Source organism: Arvicola amphibius, chromosome 10 (genome assembly GCF_903992535.2).
Source record: "Arvicola amphibius chromosome 10, mArvAmp1.2, whole genome shotgun sequence".
Lineage (NCBI taxonomy): Eukaryota > Metazoa > Chordata > Mammalia > Rodentia > Cricetidae > Arvicola > Arvicola amphibius.
In genome coordinates, this window is record NC_052056.1 from 60,365,065 (window position 1) to 60,387,787 (window position 22,723).

Sequence of the window (22,723 nt, forward strand, 5' to 3'; positions counted from 1 at the left end):
TCCCACGGGACAGTGGCTCTCGACCTTCCTAACGCTGTGCCCCTTTAAAACAGTTCCTCACCTTGTGGTGACCCCCAACCATAAAATTATTCTTGTTGCTACTTCATAACTGTAATTTTGCTACTGTTACGAATCACAGTTTAAATGTCTGTTTTCCGATGGTCTTAGACAACCCCTATGAAAAAGTTGTCTGACTCCCCAAAGGGATCACAACCCACAGGTTGAGAGCCGCTGCCACAGAACTGTGCCGAGGAAAGGGGTCAGTCACAGGGTACAGCGTCTACTCCAAACACAACACCTCATCTAAGTCTAACTCCAGGGTTAGTGCTGGCCGCCTTGTGTTTCCCATCTCCCTGTCTAGGCGGTACCCATAACAATGTTATCACTTTTTAAAACATATGCCTGAACTCGTTCTTATTCCAGACAATTGGCAGGTGCCCAGTTAATAGATTATTTCACCAGACAGTTGAATATGCTGGCCATTGGTCAAGAATGAGATCACCGCAATCCTATGTGCTATAACTGGAGGAGTCTGATGAGAAACAACTGGCTATTGGTTAACAAATGGCAAATTATATCCCATCACCCCACATTTGCCTCACCCGGTATCTGGTCCCGGGCAAAGGAAGGTCTGTTTAAGTCAGGTTGGTTTTACTCTTCGGCCCCTCAGGTTGGTGTGTGAACTGCCTGTTCATGTCATCTATCCTCAAATCCCCAGCCAGACTCCGGCTGATCTAGGGGAGTGTCTGGCCAACATCCCAGATCCCTGGCCTTCCTCTCAGACCCAAGCAGTTGGAAAGAACAAATCAGGAGACCCCCTGTCTCAGCTGTCTAGATTCTGGTTTAATTTACTTACATGTGGATATGGGTAACACGTGGGTGCTAAAAGAGAAGGAAACAGGGAGGAGGGAGGAGGGAGAGATACCGTTGTTGTTGTTACCAAGGCTGTAACGTAGACGTCGTGCTGTGACCTGGGGAAGGTAAGATGTGCAGTCTGACTTCCCGTGTCTCCTCCCCTCTCTTTCATCAAATCTGTAACGCTTCCCTAAGCACCTCCGCGCCTTGCAAACCAGAAGACTCAGGAGGAAGACTTTCAAAGCCACAGTTTCTCACAACTGTAACCCGTCTTCCTTCCTTCTGCCCAAGAAGGTCTGACTGAACTTGCAGCCGGACTCCACCCAGGGCTGGCCCTCTGTGAAGGCATTGTGAGATCCCTTGCCAGCTGAGCCTGTGCAGACAGAATACCTGAGAGCCATTGCCAAAACAGGAAGGCCGGCGCCTCTCTGGGGGGAGCCTGGGGAGGATCAGCCACCCAGGTCTGCAGGGGCCAAGGGTGATAACCCTCTACCTCTGCTGAGGCTCTAGGACCTCTCCCTAGTGCCCTCCTCACTCTGGTTCCTTCATTTGCTCAGTTAACAAGGAGTCCCCAACCCTGCCTAGGCCCTAGCCTGTTGCTGGGACAGAGGTCTATCCCTGTCCCCCGAGAATTCATGTTGTTGTGACAAGCCACCAAAGGGACGATCCTAGCAACTGGGTCTCCTCTGGAGCCCCACTCCCTGCGACACCCCAACAGTGTGCCCCAGATCACTGTCAAAGCAAACGGGGGATGGGAAGAAGGAGATCAGGCAGGGGATCCAGGCAGGCCCAACATCATCTCTCCCTTAGCATTGTAGAGCTTCCAGATTCTGGCCCAATGTCTATGACAAGAACTCACATGAGCCCTCTGCCACCAAATGGCATTTGCTGAGCTCTAATACAAATGGATGCACCAACTCTTCAAGACTGAAATACCCATGATGCCTGCTTCCATTCATCCAAACGCCTATGCATGACCCGTGACCAGAAAGCATCACGTCTTTAGCTAAACAAACTAGCACACAATTAGTGGCAAAATTTTAGTATACCAACAGAGTTTAAGACAGCAATAAAAATGGTCAGGGTTAGACCAGAAACCCCCATACACGGACTCATCCCAAGGATCCAAACATTGAGATAAAAGGAAGAAAAGTAGGAAGGAAACCAGAAAGCAAGGAAATCCAGATAGATAGAGGAGAAGCAGAAGATAGGGAAAGTGATAAATAATTATTACTATTATTATTAAACATCATGGTGGCTTGTCTTTTATTCTCAGCACTCACTGGTAGAGGCAGGCAGATCTCTGAGTTCAAAGCCAGCCTGATCAACATAGCACATTCCAGACTAGCTAGGGTTACCCAGTGAGACCCTGTCTCAAAAATAAAGAAATGCTATTTGCCGCTTTCTCTTTCCTGTTACTGTGCCCTCAAATCTCGAAGGTTTGCTGCCCCCACCAGCAGCTGCAATCCTTGTCTATTTCTAAGCTGGTGAACCTTGTCAGGGAATCCTAGGAAATGGCAGAAATGCTCGCCTCCGCCAAGGTGAGGCAGCCCTCAGCCTGCGATGCAGAGGACCAGTGTGGAACCATCTGGTCTTGCTCCCATACCCTCCAGGAGGAAGGCTGCAGCTGGAGACCCCAGAGGTCAGAGGCAGGCTACGCAGGGAGGAGCCTGGATGGCCGATGCTAACTCTGCCTGATTGTGGACCTGAATTTAGGATTCCTTGGCTGAACTTGTCCACGATCTCTGTTCCTGGTGGCACTGGGGGAAGCATGCTCTGCCATGACCCTGCCTGGTGTTCACAGCCCTCCATCTCGTCTCTTGTTTCCCCTCCAGTGGGCTCTGCTCTGACCGTCTGACCACGCAAGAGAAGGCTGGCTGAGACCTCAGGCTCGCAGATCCTCTTGATCTGAACGGAAGTAGTTTGGGGACTCCACCTTCATCCGATGGCACACAGTGACAGCTGGTGCCTCTGAGATCACATCGGCCAAGCCACATACAATGCAACATCAGGGAAGTTCTAGAAGCTCTTCGGGACCTCAACTCCCTTGTCCATAAAGTAGACAATGTCATCTTACCGCCCTCAACTGGTTGTTTCAAAGGTGGCTAGAGTAATACATGTAGGGTACCTAGCAACCAGTGCCGCTTGCTGTTTCCTCACGTATGCGTGCACACTTGTGCACAAACGCGCGCGCGCACACACACACACACACACACACACACACAGAGCAAGGATGTGTGAGTGCAATGCTTGGCTGAGTGTCAGTCACATGAGAAGTTTAGGACAAAGAGCAGCCCCCTCTCTCAGCACACTCTAGGCCGCTCTTGACTCCAGGTCTCTGTGAGCCCAAGCATGGAGAGCCACGGTCTTGACCCCCACTGGACCTCACGGCCCATCTCTGAAGAAGGCAGGGCAAAAGCCTGCACAAGCAGAGGACAAGGGGCAGGGATCCCAGACCCCAAGCAGTTTGGAAACAGATGGACAGTCTCCACCCAGAGGTGCCGGACTCAACCAGGGCTTGGGATTCTCCCTGCTTCCCCTCAGTCTCCACTGGGGCTTTTGGGTGCAGGCAGGGTTCAGGGCTCTAGGGACCAAGGTTGGAGTGAAAGTCAGGGACCCCCACTGAAAGTGTTCTTTGTCTACACCCAGGCTTAGCCCCTCTCTGCGGGACCAGCAAGGAGCTAGTCGCACACAGAGGCCTCAGTTCTCAGAGATCACTTCCCCTCCCCAGGCTGCTGCTTCTGCTTCCCTGAATTAACCTTGCCCAGCCCCTGTCCAGTGTTGTTTATGAGGGTCACTTGAGAGCATGTGACAGTCCTTGACGAATGGCAACACCCATCCCTAGTCCCAGCGCAAAATGTAAACACCAACTCAAGAGGCCCAATCCACCACACACAGGAATTTCCTCCTAGGAGGGGGAAAGGGAAAAGGGTTGAGCGAGTTGCCCTGGGATAAGGCCTCCTGCCCAGAGGCCAGAGAACCAACAGACTGCAACTCCACACAGAGGCCACTGAGGGCACTGCAAGGCCCTTCAGGCAGACCTGACCACAGCCCAGAAAACACTTGGAGACAAAGTGTGCAGAGTTGGTGCCCACCACGAGGGGCAGGAGAAAGGTGGGAAGGTGATGGCCCCTATTTCTGTTCCAAGAGTGAATCAGAATCCTAGAGATGGGGTACAAGACAGGTGGGTGTATGGGCAGTAAGGGCATGAAGGCGTCCCTCATGGTTGTCACAGACTAACCAACTTGCAGGGACAGAAAAGGCCATGCAGCCTGGCTGTCTTTCACCTAGTGGACACTTCTACATACCAGTATTTACTGCCTATCTCCATAAGCCAGTACTGAGCAATTCTGGAAAACCCAAGCCTTGCCCTTCTTAGCCAACCACGCAGACTGACTCTAATCTCTAGAGGAGCAGACAAAATGTTTGTGTTCATCTTGATCCACAGGATGGAACTCATGCCTTTACGACAAACCTGCTCAAAAGTCCACGGCTGGGGCGTAGGCTTTAGGCAGGAACCTAGGTCTGTCAACTCCCAAATTTTGCCTCTGTCCTTTGTTAGACCAGTAAGGAGTTGAACACGGAGGCCTGGGTCCCTAGAAATGGCTGCTTCTGCATCTCTGAGGTAGGGAAATAACCCTGCCCAGCCTCTGTCACAGTGTGGTTTTGCTATCTAAATAGTGATATGTATACCCACAGATTAGTGCTGCCCTCAGCCTTGGCCAGGGACTCATAACTGGTCAAAGTGCTAAAACTAAGTGACCATTGAGTGCTCCATCCCACCCTCATGACTCAGACACCATCTCGGAAGAGAGACAGAAGGAATGTAGGAGCCAAGGTGCGGAGAGGAGCGCTGGGAGATGCTGTCTTCTGGATACACGCCGTGGTCGTTTTACTCACAAACTCACTGAAGCTACGCTTGTCTGCAGAAAATCAGCCAACAAGATCAGCGGTCGGTACTCAACAGAAAGTACCGACTTGCTTTGGTGGGTTACTAAAGCAACAGCAAAACCCGAGTGGGCCAGAAGGTGGCAGGAGGGTGCTTAGCGGATGTTTAGGAAATGTAAAAAAAAAAGGGTTTTGGGATGGATAGGATCAAGATGCATTGTTTACATGTATGAGATGAGATTGTCAATAAATAAAAGATGATTCTACCTTTAAAAGATAATAAGATTTATCATAATGGTTAAAAATAAAGATAATGAATGGGGAGGTATGAGTGTCTTGACTTTAATTCAAGGTGGTATGTGGATCATAGGAATTGGCAATATGGGGGCTGGGTTGGAGAAATCTGGGGAAGCAGGTGAACCAGGGCAGCATGGACAATGAAGAAGAAGGCACAGGGTTCTCACTGACAGCAGAGGACTGAGCCCCGTGCTCTCCTGACCAGATAGATGCAAGGCATAGGAAGACCAAGAAGAAAGCCAAGGCATTCATTATGTTACAGACTAAAGAGAAAAATGCTATTTCAAATCAACACATATGGCCAATGTGCAAAACGTATCAGGCATCACACAGATGAAAGCTGGGCACAGCAGGACATGGCGTTAATACCAGCACATGGAAGGTGGAGGCAGGAGGATCCAAAGTTCAAGAAGATCCTTGGCTGTAGAGTAAGTTCCAGGTCAGCCTGGACTACAGCGAGACCCTAAAAAAAAAAAAGCCAAAACTAACAAACAAGCAGAAAGGGCTCAGAGTTGAGCAAAAGTCCTGGATTTAGAGATCGCGCGCTCAATGGAACCCTAGATGCAGCCATTTCAGCAGAGAGCAGAGGCAGGCATGCCTGCTGTTCCTTTGACCTCCGCATAGGCAAAGCCAAGCCCCAGCCTCACCAAGCTGGATTCTGCCTGAGATGAGCCTGCCCCGGCCCTGTTGGCTGACTGACTGAGAGGAGACATCATGGGACCGGGGTGGAGCACAGTGTGGGATATGGGCTGCGAAATGCAGGGTCTGTCACAGAACTGTGGCAAAAGCCTTCCTGGGTAACCAAAGGATTAAGCCCGGAGGCTCACAGTTTCATTTTAAAATGTAGAACCTAGAATTAAAACACACCACATGTCACTTCACTTTCTAAAATGTATCTTCTCTGTATCTGCCTGACTTTCATGGCAGTGAGATCATTTTGGCCCGAGACTCATCTTATATAAATGAACATATGAGCCCCCAAATGGTATTCTTGGGGCTTTAAGACACATGCTTGGGAGTGCCACGTCTAAACTGCTATGCTGTTCAGCTTTGTGCAGTGCCAGTCTGGGTCTGGTGCAGGAGTTTGTGCTTTGGGAGAGATGGGACCAGAGGAGGAGAAAGAAAAAGGGACCCTTGCTGCCAGCCTCCAGGGCGTAACCAGGTGGTGAGGGATGGAGGTGGTGAGGAAAGGCAGGGCAGAGAGAGAATATGACACAGAGAGGCATCTTGAGACAGAAGGACACAGTGTGCACATGCTCTCTCTCTCTCTCTCTCTCTCTCTCTCTCTCTCTCTCTCTCTCTCACACACACACACACACACACACACACACACAAATAATTTAAAATTTAAAAGCATTTCAAACAACAAATGATCAAACCAGGAGTCCTGCTCCCAGTGGAGAGGGTGCCTGACTGAACTGGCCTCCCCTGTAATCAGATTGGTGAGTGTCCTAATTGTCATCAGAGAACCTTCATCCAGTAACTGATGGAAGCAGATGCAGAGACCCACAGCCAAGCACCAGGCGGAGCTCCAGGAATCAAACCAAGAATTCTAATATCCAACTGTGGCACTCATCGAATGTCCCCAGGGAACATTTCCAGGATCCCAGGGATGACCAACCCTGCAAAGCCCACTAAATCCTGCATTTCCCTACACGCACCTCTCATGAAGAGAGAGCGTAACAAAAACAAAACAGAATAATTAGGAACCTTATGAACAATTCATGAAATGTTGATAAAAATCCATGAATTATATCTCAAATTTTCCATTTAATAGTCTTTGTGGGCAACCTAAGCTGCAGAAATTAAAATTGTTTTTAGAGGAGGATTGCTAGGGTTAGAATTTAACGGGGGAGAGGGTAAGCCGGGTGGAGGTGGTAGTACACATTTGTAATTGAGTGCTGAGAAGGTTGAGGATTTCGAGTTCAAGGCCAGCATGGTAGGATTCTGACTTAAGAACACGACTTGATTATAATTCTAAATTTTCTTTAGGTCCCCATAAAATTATCAGCGCCCCAATTCAGCAGGAGAACCTGGAAAACTGTTACCACATTCCCAAAAAATGGACTACGGATATTTTCCTTTGTTTAGAATGTTGGTTACAAGTTGTTATGGATAATGGTCAGGAGAAAACCTAAACAAAGGATATTAGATTCAGAGTTTTTGTTCTTAAAAAATAGGGGGGGAGTGCTGTGGGACAATGGTTTTGCCCAGTAAACATTTGTTTTTTTCTTTTTTTTTTTTCTTTTTGAGACAGGGTTTCTCTGTAGCTTTGGAGCCTGTCCTGGAACTAGCTCTTGTAGACCAGGCTGGCCTCGAACTCACAAAGATCTACCTGCCTCTGCCTCCCAAGTGCTGGGATTAAAGGTGTGCACCACCACTGCCCGGCCCCAGTAAACATTTACTTCTTAAACTTGTTTAATAAAATGCTGATTGGCCGGTATCCAGGCAGGAAGTATAGGCAGAGCAATGAGAACAGGAGAATTCTGGGAAGAGGATTCTGCAGTCTGCAGGCATGATCCAGACACAGAGCAAGCAAGATGTGACTGCCTTGCCAAAAAAGGTACCGAGCCATGTGGCTGACATAGACAAGAATAATGGGCTAATATAAGTTATAAGAGTTAATAAGAAGCCTGAGCTAATGGGCCATTCAGTTTATAATTTTTTTTAAAAAAAAAGAACACATATAAAATAGAAAAAAAATATGTGTGTGGAAGAGGAGACTCTCAAAGAAATAGCTGTAATTCCAAAATTGAAGGTGCTCCAGCTGATAGATTTTTGTTGTTGTTGTTCTTACAAGGGTTTGAGAGATGGTTCTGTGGTTAAGAGCACTGGCTGCTCTTCTAGAGGATCCAGGTTCAGTTCTCAGCACCCACATGGTGGCTCAGAACTACCTAGAGCTCCAGTTCTAGGGGATCCGACCCCCCTTCCCATATTCTATGGAAACCCACATGCATGTTCACACACACACACACACACACACACACACAAATTCAAAATAAATTTAAATCTAACAAATTTTTGTTACGGAATTGTAGGGCTTCATGGGAAGAGAGGAGATGTTTCACAGTTGGAGAAGAAGCAGGCGTGGGAAATCAGAATAGCACCAAACACATCACGCTGTGGAGTGCTAGAAAGAAGCAAGACGATTTCACAATTCTAATCCAAAGCATTTTCAGCTTGGAGAGAAGGGATACTTTCTGGGACCCACAGGAGAGGGTCCAGGCCCTGGGCAGAGAGGTGGGGAGCTCCTGCACACCAGCTGGGACCCAGAACAAAGTAGCCTCTCTAGGAAAAGCAAGGCCGGAGAGAGGCTCCCACAAGAGGGGCTCTGGGTCGACCCCAGGGGCAGCTGAAAGTTCTATGGGGGCGTTTTCTACATAGTGATTGGCCATAGAAAAATAAAGCAAATCAAAAGTGATGGACTGGGGGGGCTGGGGGGCAAATGGTGGCCTCCAAACATGTGTTCTCACCAAGACCTAAGAACCTGTAAATGAGACCCCATTTGGAAACAGGGTCTTGCAGAGATACCTAAAGATTCCCTGTCTGGATTATCAGGTTGGCAGTATCTGCAGTGACACATTATGTTATTCTGTTACAACACTGTGTACACAGGGGAAAGACAGAGCAGGTCCGTCTGAAGGTGGAGGAAGAATTAGAACAATCAGCCTCTCCTAGGGACACCTGGGCTTCTGGAAGCCAAAGAAGAACATGGAAGGACTTGCAGGGACAGTGATCCCCAGGCACTTTGGATTCCAGACTTCTGGCCTTCAGAACTATGTGAGAATAAATCTCTGTGGTTTTAGGCTCTGTGGTTGTAGCGGTTGTTCAAGCAGACCCGGGGACTTAACACACACAGAGTACATTTTAGTTCAGGAAAACACATGAGGAAATAAATAGAGCATATAGTTTGGATCAAAATGGGTATTTTATGTATGTATTACTTCCTTACATAGAATTGTAAAAGGAGAGATGACATCAGGGAAAGCTTCAATGTCTGTAGCACGCATGAATCAGAAGTAAGCCAACCTTGTCTGTGTCAGATCCACTGCTAAGGTAGAGAGCGCTTGAGGAACCATCAGGGAATGAGAGAACCGAGTGGGAGAGAGTAGAATTATAGACAATTCAAGAGAAAGGGGACAAAAGAGGCAATAAAAATGTGAAAAAAATAACCTCAATGGTTTACAAAAAACAAATGGAAAGAAAAGGAATACATACTTCAATCTACCCCACGGCAGACATTTAAAAGATTGTGCCCACCCAATATTTCCCAAGATATAGATGATCAATAACTCCTATCTACCACTGCTGTGAGTTCAGAACAATCTAATTGGAAGGCAGCAGGGCAGAGCCCAGTAACATTTAAAGCACACTTGACCTTCCTCCTGTGAACTCTATTTATGACTTGCTCCTGCAGAAGCAGGTTCCCACATCTGAACAGGATGCTCACGTCTGCCATATCTGCAAAGGTTCAAGACTGGAGAAGTCTAGAATACAGTTATAGGACTTTTAACTCAAAGTATTTTCAAATCAGTAACAGGGAACGTCGTGCAGTGTGTATATTCATAAATGCATGTAACAACAATTAATGAAAAAAGAGGCATGAATTTGAAAGCAAGTGAGGAGGGGTGTGGGGGAAGAAGGCGGAATGGGAAATGATATATTATGATGTCAAAAAATAAATATATTTTTAGAGTGACTAAATTGCATACAGACAGGATGCCCACAGGTGCCCCAGAGCAGGAGCAGGGACAGTGGCGGAGTGTGGACCTGTGTGTACTCAACACATGCACATCTGCCTGTCTCCTCCTGGGCCAGAGGAGTGGAAAAACGGAGCAGGAAAGCAGAGTCTACGCATCCTTTATGGGTGTCAGGATCTAGGGGTTCATAACAGAAACAAAGTTTCCTTTCCTTGCTTTCTTTCGTCTTTTCCTCTCTCCCTCTTTGGAGACAGGGTCTTACTCTGTAGCCCAGGCTAATCCTCCTGCCTCAGCTTCCTGAGATCACAGGCATGAGGCTACGCCTGACTTGTTTTACCTTTAAAATGTAAGTAAAAGGGAACCATAGTACAAGGAGATCTAAAAACTTTTGGCCTGTTATTTTTGTTTGTTTGTTTAATTTTTCAAATGTTAACTTTTGAGTATGGGTATTTTTATCTGTTTATGTTTGTCTGTGCACCACATGTGTGCCTGTGTGCTCAGTCCCCCCCGAGGCCAGAAGAGGATGTCAGGGTAGCCAATCTTCCGTGTGTGTGTGTGTGTGTGTGTGTGTGTGTGTATGTGTGTATGTGTGTATTGTATATGTATATATGTGTGTGTGAGTATTATGTATATGTATGCATGTATATATGTGTGTATATATAAATGTGTGTATTGTATTGTATGTTTATATGTGTATTATGTATATGTATGCACGTATATATGTGTGTATGTATGTGTGTGCATGTGTGTGTGTGTGTGTGTGTGTGTAAATATACACAGTAACACTAGTCTGGACAGTGGCTAAGAGCTCCTACTGTTCTTACAGAGGATCTAGGTTCAGTTCCCAGAACCCACATGGCAGTTCCTAACCATCCAGGGGAGCTGATTGATTCCCTATTTTGGCCTCCTCAGATACCAGACATGTACATAGTGCATATACACACATGCAGGCAACACACACAAATATTAATAAATTAGTAAGTCTTAAAAAAGTAATACCAGCCAAATGAAGGAAAAGTAGAATAATACAGCTATAAACCATCTGAGCAACCACTGTTAACATCCAGGCACGGTTCCTTCCAGTCTTTTTTCAAATGTCTTTTTTCCCCTTAATAGTTGAAGTCATTTTGCTAAATCCATCCCACAGGTTTATGGCCTGGTTTCAGTGTGGGTTTTTAACTGCAGAGAAAACAGTCTGTTTGATAAAAACCAATGATGCCAAAAACAGATATTAGAAAGGCCCGTTGCTATGGGAATTACTGAAAAAAAAAGTTTCAGCTCATACAACACCCCACTAATGTATTGACCAGAAGGAAGTACAAGCATTTAGAGTTACTTAGAAGAGCAGCCAAGAACGTCACCAATCAAGAAAGAAAACACATGAGTCTAATGAAGTTCATGGTGGCCAGCCGCGCTGCTCTGCCAATCAACTGTAGTATCTTAGCAACCGAGACAGTGGAGGGGAGGGCAGGGAGTCAGGGACTGGGTGGACTGTTTCTCCCTTTGTTGACAGTTTGGCAGTCAAAGGCCAGTCTGTCTCTCTCAGTGTGAGAGCCATTGCTGCAGGATGGTGCAAGGCCAGGAAAGAGCCCACCTTCTGTCCTGCAGAGAAGCCCCAGGTAGCATGGGAAAGCATTTCAGGTGAGCCAGAGCCACCACCAGGCCCTTGGCATTGGAGTGAGTCCTGAGGACCCCTTCTCTGTAGGAGTCAGGGGAGCTTAAGTTGGTGGAGCTTCTGGATGTCAATAGGGAACATCCAGGGAATTCAGAGGATATGCAGTTTCTGACGTTGAAATGTAATATCTGAAGAAATGGTACTACACACCAACTCAACTCTGGACAGCCTACAACCAACAGCATTTAAAAGGCAAGACCTGGGGGCTGAAGAGATGGCTCACTAGTTAAGAGCACTTGCTGTTCTTCCAGGGTACCCGAGTTCGATTCTGTGCACCCACGCCAAGTGGTTCACAGCCGTCTATAATTAGGACGAATACAATGCAGGGATTGTAGGGTAAAAAGGACAACTGGAGCAGGAAGCCAGCCAATCACTGAGCACCCTGACTCTGAACCCAGAAACACACCCTGGATCTGAGGCCTGGGCCAGGGAAAGAAATGTCTTTATCCCTGAACCCAGGACTAAAGACATGTGCCCTGGCTCCGAAACTAGCGTCAAAGAAACACACCTTGTCCCTAGAATCAGAGCCAGTGAAAGAAATGTGCTCTGGTCCTAAGATTAGAGTCAAAAAGCTGAAAAGGACCAGTGAAAGAAACACAGTCTAGCCATGAAGTCAGAGTCATCTCTGCCCCTGACCAGCTAAACTGACCAATCCCTGAGCAGAAAATCTTCTCCCTGGGAAAACTCCACCCCTAAGAAGCCCTATATAAGCCTCTCCACTGCTTTAATTAAAGGCTGCCCTAAGGTTGCCAGGGAGCTGCTGTTAATCCCTCTCTGGCAGAGGCAGCCACTCTCCTGGACTCCTCCTTCCCAAATAAATCTCTTTCTAAAAAGAGTCTTGGGTGACGACCTTCATTCTCGCTGTCCCTTAGGGAACTGAGCTGAAGAACCTTGCTAGGACGCTCCCTAGGGGGCCTCAGCAAAGCAGAGCAGAACAGAAGAACTTTGCTAGGATGCTCCTTAAGTGGGGGCTGAGCAAGGACAAGCAGGAAAAGTAACAACTTTTCATAGGAGCCAGAGGAGACTGCTACATTTCTGCTGCGGCTTCTCCATTTAGCAGAAGAAATTATCGGGCCAGAGAAGCAGATAGCTCTGCTAGGATGCTCCCGTAAGGGAACAGAGCAGAGCTTAGCTATAGCGGCTCTCCAGGAGAAAAGCAGGATCCTGCAGGGAGACACCGCACACCAGCTTCAGGTAACCTGGCTTCCCGATAGTCAGGACACCTTTCCTCCAGGGCTGAGCTGTCCTATTGTGGCTCCAGCCTTCAGAGCCGTCCCATTACAGCTCTAAGGATAGCCTGGCTTCCCTGTAAGTCAGGATATCCCTGCAACACTACTGTGACACATTCCCCTACAGGGGTGACCTAAAAGGGGGAAGCAGAGAGCAGACAAGCCTGCTATATGAAAACAGGCCTCTTCCTACCACAGAATGGGCTCGGCTACAGCATCATATCCAGCTTCAAACCCTAGCTCTGTCATGTGTTAGCACAAACCATAGCCTCCTCCTTTGTAAAACGGGTATCACTGCTCCTATCTCAAGACATTCTGGTAGGGGCTAAGTACGATAAGCTGTGGGTTCCTCCCGCACCACCACCATCACAGGTCCCTGTCTAGACAGGGCTGCAGACTGCTTTAATCACACCAGTTGGCCCCATCTCCCTCTCTCTTTAAAGCCTTGTCTCTGTTCCATATAAACATAGGGTTCCTGGGGTGTGAAGTATCAGGCCTTTCTATAGCATCCTGGTGGCAGTTGTGCCTTCTGAGAACAAGCATACTTGACCCTGACGCTAAAACAACACAAATATGAAAGTGGCAAAGTTATATCATTCAGAGTGGTGGGGTGCGGGGTTCACACTGCTGGGCTTTCAAGAGGCTGAGCAAACCCTGGGTTAGAGTAGTACAACAGTCCTCAACCTTCCTAGTGCTGCGCCCCTCTAATACAGTTCCTCATGTTGTGGTGACTCCCCCCACCACAAAATTATTTTCATTGCTACTCCATAACTGTAATTTTTCTACTGTTATGAATCATATGTAAATATCTGTGTTTTCTCGTGGTCTTAGGCTGCCCACAGGTTGCAAGCAGCTGGATCCATTGGTGATGGGTTCATTGAATAGTTTCAGTATTCAGTGGGTATGGTGATTCACGCCTTCAGTCCCAGTACTCGGGAGGCAGAGGCAGGTGGATCACTGTGAGTTCAAGGAGCTACACAGTGAAACCCTGTGCCAATAACATAAGAAAGAAAAAAAAAAGGATAGACCATTTACTTCATTCAAAAGAGTGAAAAGCTATGCCTGGCCTTTTGATTGTTTTTTAAACTTAGGTAAGGAACACACATTTTTATTCTGAGAAATAATTTGGCATAGAAAGCAACAGATAATCAAACATTTTGGTAGCCATCTCTGTGAAATGACAATTGTCACCATTTGTTGAGGTTTGCTTGTTTCCGTATTTTGTTTATAATCGTCCTGCCTCGGCCTCAGCCTCCCAGATATGTACAGGAGGCTCCACCATGCTCAGAAACACCAGATATGTACAAGAGGATCCACCATGCTCAGAAACACCAGATATGTACAGGAGGCTCCACCATGCTCAGAAACACCAGATATGTACAGGAGGCTCCACCATGCTCAGAAACACCAGATATGTACAGGAGGCTCCACCATGCTCAGAAGCACCAGATATGTACAGGAGGCTCCACCATGCTCAAAACCTACATTTATATCAAGCTCTTAAAATAAAGGAAACGGGCAGACAACCTCCAGGTCCGCTTTCTTCTCTGCTCCGCGGTTCTTTCTTGCCGCATATCCCAGTCGTTGCTATGAATTTGGTCCCTGCCCACCTGCTTGTGTTTTGTTTTGAGGAAGCTGTGTTATCTACATTTTCTGTATATTTTAAAAGAAAGAAAAAAAGAGAGAATCGTGGAAAATCCATGAAGTAAACGTGCATTGCGTGCGCATGCTTAGTGTACGTAGAGGCGCTTGTGGTCCCAGGGAGCCGCAGCTGCCCGCTTGATGAGGCCCACCCCACCTGAATTGTAGGTACAGCCTGTGGGAAGAAAGGGTACTCAGCAAATTACACCCATCAGCATCTACAAAGGACTGCACTTGAAGGGCCTACCTGGGTCCAGGTGGGTGAAAGAACCCACTACAAAGTCGAGGGTTGAGACAGCCAGCAGGAACAGCAGCAGCAGCTGGAGGCGGATTATCCACTTGACACCGGCTAGGTTGATGCCCAGCAGAGCCAGAAGTACAGCAACTGAAATTCCTCGCACAGCCCAGATGTTTCCCAAACCCAGCAGATCTGAGATGGACTCGGCAAAGCCAGTGATGTACATGGCACCTGCAACACACTGCCAGCCAATTCCCGGTGAAAACCAGCCACAGAGAGGCATCAGCTCCAGACCTGCCTGCTCTCAGACACACACACTCACACGTGTGTGCACACGCATACACACACCAACCAATTCCCAGTGAGAACCAGCCACAGAAAGGCATCAGCTCCAGACCTGCCTGCTGCTCATAGACACACACACACTCACGCATGCATAAGTACGTGCACACACATACATGCCCACACATACAGACACATACATGCACGTGCACACACACACACACACACACACCAGCACTGTGGCTCACTGCCTGGGAGGCAGCACCAGGTCAAACCTGTTCTTCCACAAGGGAACCTGCCTCCAGGCCCCATTTTAGCTCATCCATATTTTGAACAAGAGAAGAATGAACCCCAGGTTGAGAGCTGTCAATGGTAACCAAGGCAAACAGATTATGGGATACTGGGTAAAAGGCCTTTGGCCTTCTCTGCTTGCATTATTCAAGAACTAAATCTTGACAGCAAACGTGCACGCAGGGCCCTGTCCTCAGAGCCACAGCAGTGCACTCCCACAGATATTTGAATGCAGTTTCTTTGAACCTTTTTTTTTTTTTTTTTTTTTTTTTTTTTTTTTGAGACAGGGTTTCTCTGCAGCTTTGGAGCCTGTTCTGGAACTTGCTCTTTTAGACCAGACTAGCCTCGAACTCACAGAGATCCGCCTGCCTCTGCCTCCCGAGTGCTGGGATTAAAGGCGTACGCCACCACGTCTTTTTTGAAACAGGGTCTCCGGGTGGCCTAGGGCTGGCCCAGTAGGCCAGGCTGGCTGACCAGCAGCCCATGGATCCTCTCACCTCTGTCTCTCTGGTGCATGCCGTCACACCGTGTTTGGTTTTTATACTGGTTCTGAGGATCGCATACATGTTCCCAGGCCTACAAACAAGCACTTTACTGAAAAAAACTCTTCCAGGCCTGTAAGTCATGTCGTTTTGGTTTGGTTTGTATCATTTGGTTTTGGTTGAGACTGAAGAGGCCTAACTTAACTCTAGTGCAGCCATGACAGGCTGTAGTCTAACAATACTAGGCCTCACCTTACAATAACCAGGAGAAACCACAGACCGTGCCCTGTGGGGGACCAATCAGAATTGAGACAAACAAGTACTAGATGCTCCAGAGCAGTAAAGCCAGCTTCCTAACTTGTATATAGGTTGCCAATTTCCTCGCCACAAAGCCTGTACCAATCTCTGTTTGACAAGACTCCTGCTGCCCCACTCCTGCCCAATCAGAAGCTGAGCCCCCATCTAAATCCGGAATTCCCCTCCCCGCCCCATCCTTTACTCTTTAAAAACCCTGCCATAGCTGAGCCCATGCTCTCCGATCCAACGGCTGTGTCGGAATGGATGGAGAGCCCACGCTCAAGCTTGCAATAAAGGCTCCCTGCTTTTGCACACAAACTCAGACTGCTGGGGGACTCTGGAGGACCATGGCACTGGCATAACAAAGACAGGATCTAACACTGTAGCTCAGACTGGCCTAGATCTCACTATCTATTCCAAGTTAGCTTCAAACTCGCAGTAATCCTTCTACCTCAGCATCCTGATTTCTGGAATTACAGACATGAGCCATAATTCCTGGCAGTATCATTCTTCTACTTATCTGGCCGCCAGACATGGTGGCACACAGTAATCCCAATACTCAGTTAAGGCACAGCACCGCCCTGAGAGCAACAATTAATAAATGGCACTTCCTGAAACTGAGAAGCTTCTGTAAAGCAAAGGACACGGTCAACAAGACAAAATGGCAGCCTGCAGATTGGGAAAAGATCTTCACCAACCCCACATCAGACAGAGGACTGATCTCCAAAATATACAAAGAACTCAAGAAACTTGACATCAAAAGAACAAATAATCCAATAAAAAAAAATGGGGTACATTTTTTTTAACAGACCTAAACAGAGAACTCTCAACAGATGAATCTCAAATGGCTGAAAGAGGGGCTGTAGAGATGGCTCAGTGGTTAAGAGCACTGACTGCTCTTCCAGAGGACCTGAGTTCAATTCCCAGCACCCACATGGCAGCTCACAACTGTCTAAAGATCCAGTTACAGGGGATCTGACACCTTCACACCAATGCACATAAAATAAAAAGTTAAATAAACCTTAAAAAAAACCCTGTCTTCAAATGGCTGAAAGACACTTAAGGAAATACTCAAAGCAGCTATACAAGTTTGCACTCCCACCAGCAATGGAGGAGTGTTCCTCTTACTCCGCATCCTCTCCAGAATAAGCTGTCATCAGTGTTTTTGATCTCAGCCATTCTGACAGGTGTAAGATGGAATCTCAGCGTTGTTTTGATTTGCATTTCTCTGATGGCTAAGGAGGTTGAGCATTTCTACACGTACAACATACACACATACACAATATACACACAAACATATACATACACAGATTGCACATACATACACACATACGAATACATACATTCATACACACATGCACAATAAACAAATGCAATGAAATGTTGATGGTATGTGAAACACGATTAATAAAAACTCAGAGACAGAAATTAGGGTTCAACCTGAAGGTCAGAAAAACAAAGCAGCCAGCCACAGTCTCCTGCCTTGACCACAGTCTGAAATGGCGATCCTGCCTCCAGGAATCGCAGGATGAGACTGAGAGCTGTCTCCTCTCGTTTTATAATCCTCTCCAGTTCTGGGATTAAGGGTGTGCACCACTACTGCCAGGTTTCTATGGCAAACTAGTGTGGCTACTGGGATTAAAGATGTGTGTCATTAAACCAGGTGGTGGTGGCACATGCCTTTAATCCCAGCACTCGGGAGGTAGAGACAGATGGATCTCTGTGAGTTTGAGGCCAGCCTGGTCTACAAAGTGAGTTCCAGGATAGTTAAGGCTACACAGAAACCCTGTCTTGAAACAAACAAACAAAAAAACAAAAAACAAAAAAGGTGTGTGTCATTGTTGCCTGGTCTGTAAGGCTGGCTAGTGTGGCTGTTTTACTTTCCCGATCCCCAGCTTTATTTATTAAAATACAAATGAAATGCCACCACAGGCATGAGCATCACTTTGCACAATCGTCACCCTCAGTCCCCTTCCCTCCTTAGCTCGGTCACTTCACTGAGACCCAGGCTCTGCTGGTTACCCTCGCCAGTGCAGCCCTACCCTTGCCATTGTCCCAGGAACAAATACTCAAGTTCTTCCTTTTCCGTGAACTCTCTCTTCTTTCCCCTGTCGCGCCAGTGCTATAGAATTATCTGGGTCCAGATTCTACTACCTCCTGCACCAAGAACACAGACACCCTTTCAAAACAAGACATTGGGCTGGGAAGATGGCTCAGTGGGTAAAGCATTCGTTGCACAAATGTGAAGGCCAGCGTTCAGATCCCCAGAACTCACGGAAAAAGTCGGTCAGCTGTGGTGGCCAATGGTAATCCTAGCATTCCACTCGGAGACATACAAAGGGGATCTCGAGGAATCCTCTAACTGGAATTAGCCAGTTCTAAATTCGGCAGGAAACCCTGCCTTGATAAAGAGTAACCAAGGAAAATAATGTCAGCTTCAGGCCTCCACAACATGCACACACACACGCCCACACATATGCACCTATAACCATGTGAACACAGAATCAGGCAAGTGCACACACCAAATGCAGGTTAAAGAAGTCAATCATGGTTTCTCTCTTGGGTGCCCTTCATTTGCCAAGTGTGACGTGAGCCCTCGCTGAATACCGTGTGATGTACCGACTTTCACAGTCAAGTGTCCTCATCTGTGACCATGACTACCTCGCTGCCGCTTTCTAACTCAGATACATCTGCCTAGAAGAAGTCCTGTTGGCTTGGCCAGGCCCTGACACCACAGCACAATGCCACCACGTCCTCCTGCTGCTTAGTTAAGAGGAAGCCCATGTTCCACTGCAAACACAGACAAGCATAAGCACTCTCCCCCCACCAGGGTTCAGCAAATGCTTATGTAATTCCAAAAGGGGGTTGCGTTGGCTTGCACAGGAAGAGACTGGGTAGTCCCACCATGGCTGTTTACAAGCTGGAGAACCAGATAAGCCAATGGCTGCTATGTCCAAGAAGATGAAAACCTCAGAGCAAGAGAGATCAAGATGCAGCAACCAGTCTCAAGCCAAGGGTCTGTAAGCTCCCTGGCAGTCACTGGAGAGGGTCTGTGTTGAGAGGCTGCCAAAGCCGGAGTCTGATGTTCATGGGTGGTGGTTGCAGCATTTATGCACCTGGTGAGGAAAACTTTATCATCTGCTCCGACTTCCTCTTCTGCTTTTGTTCCATCCGATCCCCAGCTTACTGGACTGTGGCGCCCACGGTCAGGACAGCTCTTTGATCCTCGATTGCTCACCCACACAGACATAGCAAGAGGTGGGCGTTACTAAGTCCCTCCACAGCCAACCAAGTTGGCAGTCAATGTTCACTATCAAGCTAGGGATGAGAGCACTTGTCTGACAGCCCAGCACTAAGATGGTAGAGACAGGAGGGTTGTGAATTCAAGACTAGCTTGGATTACTTGGCAATATTCAGATAGACTGGGCTGTATAGTGAGATCCTGAGTGGGGAGAAGGGGAGAGCCACCACGCCATCAGAGTTACTGTATTGCCTTCACATAGTTAACAGATAGACAGGCCCATCACCATACTTGCACACATTTGGGGTGTTCTGACAAAAGTACCTTGCACCCAGTTACAAAGTGAACCCGCCTCAGGGGAATGGGAGCCCGTGCATGAGCTCCTACGATGCAGAAAGGATACTCCCTTCTGGCTCAGAACTCACAGCCTCAGCCCACATCCGGCTTTGAGACAGCTGACACAGGGCGGGTCTGAACCCCAAGCCTTGCAGAGCAAGCCCTCAGGCATCCAGGCTGGAAAAAGCTCTTCCTCAGAAAGCACTGCTGAGTTTCTGTAAACATTCCCAGCACTCATTACAGTGGGAAACTGTTTCCCTTCTTTATAATCAGGGACTTCTCTCTCTCTTTACCATTCTCCACATGGAAACATCTATAACAATCCGCCACCTAAGGTGGGGTGGCGCTCACCACTCTAAAGAGAGGAAGAGGCATATTCTCAGGCAAGAACACCTCCATCCCGGGGTATTTGTTTTGGCTGAGTCGGGTGTTCAGGAGCTCTGAGTCCTGATAGAAACATCCCTCCACACTCTCTTCTTCAGGCACAGAAGTCTAATTTAGACTGCAGTCGGCAGACGGTATGGATAGCGGATGTGCTCACTCCCACAATGAAACCTCCAGGCCTCTGGTCTAAAAAGGCTTTCTGGTCCTCCACTCCTGCTGCAGGGAATCCAGCACAGCGCTGATTAGCCATGATAAATATTTCTGCATAGTCAACACAGGCTGCAGGCATTCATTTTCACATCCAAGTAAGTAGCCCAACAAGGCCCCTCAGTTGCCCCACCGTTGAGTGGCACGGGGAGGGAGGAGGGCTTCTAGCTGCTATCTGGTCCTCTGGCCATGGGTCTGGTCCCGCAGGACAGGGAGGCTAGCCAGGCCTCAGAAGCGAGGGAGGAAGGATTGAGTGCGTACAGGATATGGCAAGATTTTTTTTAACGTTTTGATTGTTTCATATGGGGCTTTTAATTAATTTGTTAAATTTTATTTTACATGGATGGGTACTTTGTATGTCTGTGCACCACTTGGGTAACTGGTACCACGAGGAAGTCAGACCCTCTGACGCTGGAGTCACGGGTGGTTGTGGACCACACGGGTGCTGGGGGTCGAACCCAGGTCTTCTGGGAGAGCAGTTGGTGCTCTTTCCTAACTGCTGAGCCGTCTCTCCAGGCCACACGGCAAGATTTTAAAATAATGATTCTAATCAGGCATATAGGTCTGTAGTTCTAGCATTTGAGAGGCAGAGGCAGGAGGCTCACTGTGGGTTCAAGGTCATCCTAGGCTATAGATGAGAGGGGAAAAGACACAAAGTTGGGTAAGGAAAGAGGGGTGAATTGGGAAGAGTTGGGGTGTGTTTGAATATGCTCAAAACACATCATATGAAATTCTCAAAGAACTGAAAATAATAGTTTTAAAATATAGGGGCTGGAGACGGCTCTGGGGTTAATAGCATATATTACACGTTACAGAGGACTCCAACCACCTGCTAACTCCAACCCCAGGAATCCAACCCCCTCTACTGGCCCCCACGAGCACTGTCCTCATATGCACAAAACTGCCACACCACAGGCATATGCACACAATTAAAAACAAAAAATAATGCAGGTGGTGGTGGCCCACACCTTTAATCCCAGAGCTCAGGAGGTGGAGACAGACAGAGCTCTGTTAAGTTCAAGCCCAGCACTATGAGTTCCAGGCCAGTCGGGGTTACATAGTAAGCCCAAAAGAGTTAGTTGCTTGCTATGTGACATGAAATAAGAAAAAGAAAGAAGGCTACTGGAGAAGGAAGGATCCAAGGAAGGAAGCGGGAGATGGGGGAGGGGAGACTGATAAAGACAAATTTCACATGAAAATGTCACAACAAAATCCTTCTTCTTTGAGATTTAAGATGAAATAAAAAAAATGAAGATAATTCTTTAACTAGCTTGGTCAAGAGGAGAGGTGAATTCAAATGATTAAAGTAAGGGATGAGAGAAGTGGCATTAACTAGCGGACATAAAGAAGCGAAGGATTGCAGGGGAACACATATATGTCAGTATTCTAGAGTCCCTGGATGAAGCAGAGAAATATATGGAAAGACACAACCTACCAACATTATGTAAAACAGATCAAGACACCCCCATGCAGGCAGGGAGTATGCTAATAATCAGGACATTTGACACAATGGCAACCGAGAAAGCCAGGACCAGATGGTTACACTGCTCTGCTCCACTTAGCATTTAAAGAGTTAATGCCAACCCTTTATAGGCACTTCCAAAAGACTGGAAGAGAAAGGAACCTCATACCCCCACCAAGTGAGTCCTTAAAGCCAGCATTAGCCCCACACCAAAACCAGACAAAGGCATCTCACAAGCCCTGCAGGTCAGCATCCCTGCAAGCGTGTGTGCCAACATCCTCAGCAAAGGCCAAGCAAATCAAAGTCAGAAGCTGGTGTAAGGATTGGAAGGTACAGCACCCTAGCCAGAGACTCGGCCCCCATGAGCTCAGTCAGTCAGGGACCGGCAGGCACTGACCACAGGGACTGCTGGGCAGAGGCCTGGGCTCAGAAGTTTCTCACCATGGCTGCCTCTGCTAGGCAAACCTTTGTAAACACTCTTCCTTCTAGTCTGGATGACCCCGTGTCCTCTCCCCATTGGGGGTCCTCATCTTCTGTTTGCCCAGAGAGTGGGGAAACTGAGGCTGTCCGTGTGACCAGCCTGCAGCTCCCATGGCAGCCCTTAGGGTGGCAACGCAGGCTGTGATGCCTGCTGGCCATTACGAAATGGCTGTCACAGAGGCCATGCATGATCCCAACGTCTGCATAAACCTTACATTATTGCTTGACCTTTTTCCTCCTGTGAAATTCCAGCTTCAAAAATGCTCCAAAATCAGAGAGTTGGTAGGTTTTGTTTGCTATTTTCTGTCCTCTGGGGGTTTGGCTTGGTGGGGTTTTCTGTTGTTTGGATTTTTGTTTGGTGTGGGTTTTTTGGATTTTTGTTTTTGTTTTTGTTTTTCTTTAGAGACAGGATCTTATTATTTTGCCAAGCTGACTTAATGGTTACAATGCCCCTGCTTTAACCTCTCAGATGCTGGGATTATGGGCAGGTCCACCACATTCAACTTCAAAATTTTAATGCTGTTCAATATGATGCTCAGAAAGTTTTAGATTCTTGGAGCATTACGGACTTTGGGTTTTTTCTATTCAGGATGCTCAACCTATATCATATTTCTAGATATTTCTCCAATAAAAGCAACTTCCTTTTCTTAGCAAGTGGTGAGGTGCCTCCCATGAGCTGTCCTACACACAGCACACACACTTACATGCCCATGCACACACACACTCACACGCCCATGC

The 22,723-nt window shown here is 47.5% G+C and overlaps 1 protein-coding gene across 1 annotated transcript in view; it reads right to left on the reverse strand.

The window, feature by feature from the left end:
• The window catches only part of Slc12a8 (solute carrier family 12 member 8), a 135,934-nt gene that overhangs the window by 101,284 nt on the left and 11,927 nt on the right, over nt 1-22,723 (reverse strand). Inside the window, exon 4 of the mRNA XM_038345979.1 lies at nt 14,533-14,764. Within this exon, the coding sequence (XP_038201907.1) occupies nt 14,533-14,764 (232 nt within the window). The remainder of the gene's footprint in view (nt 1-14,532; nt 14,765-22,723) is intronic.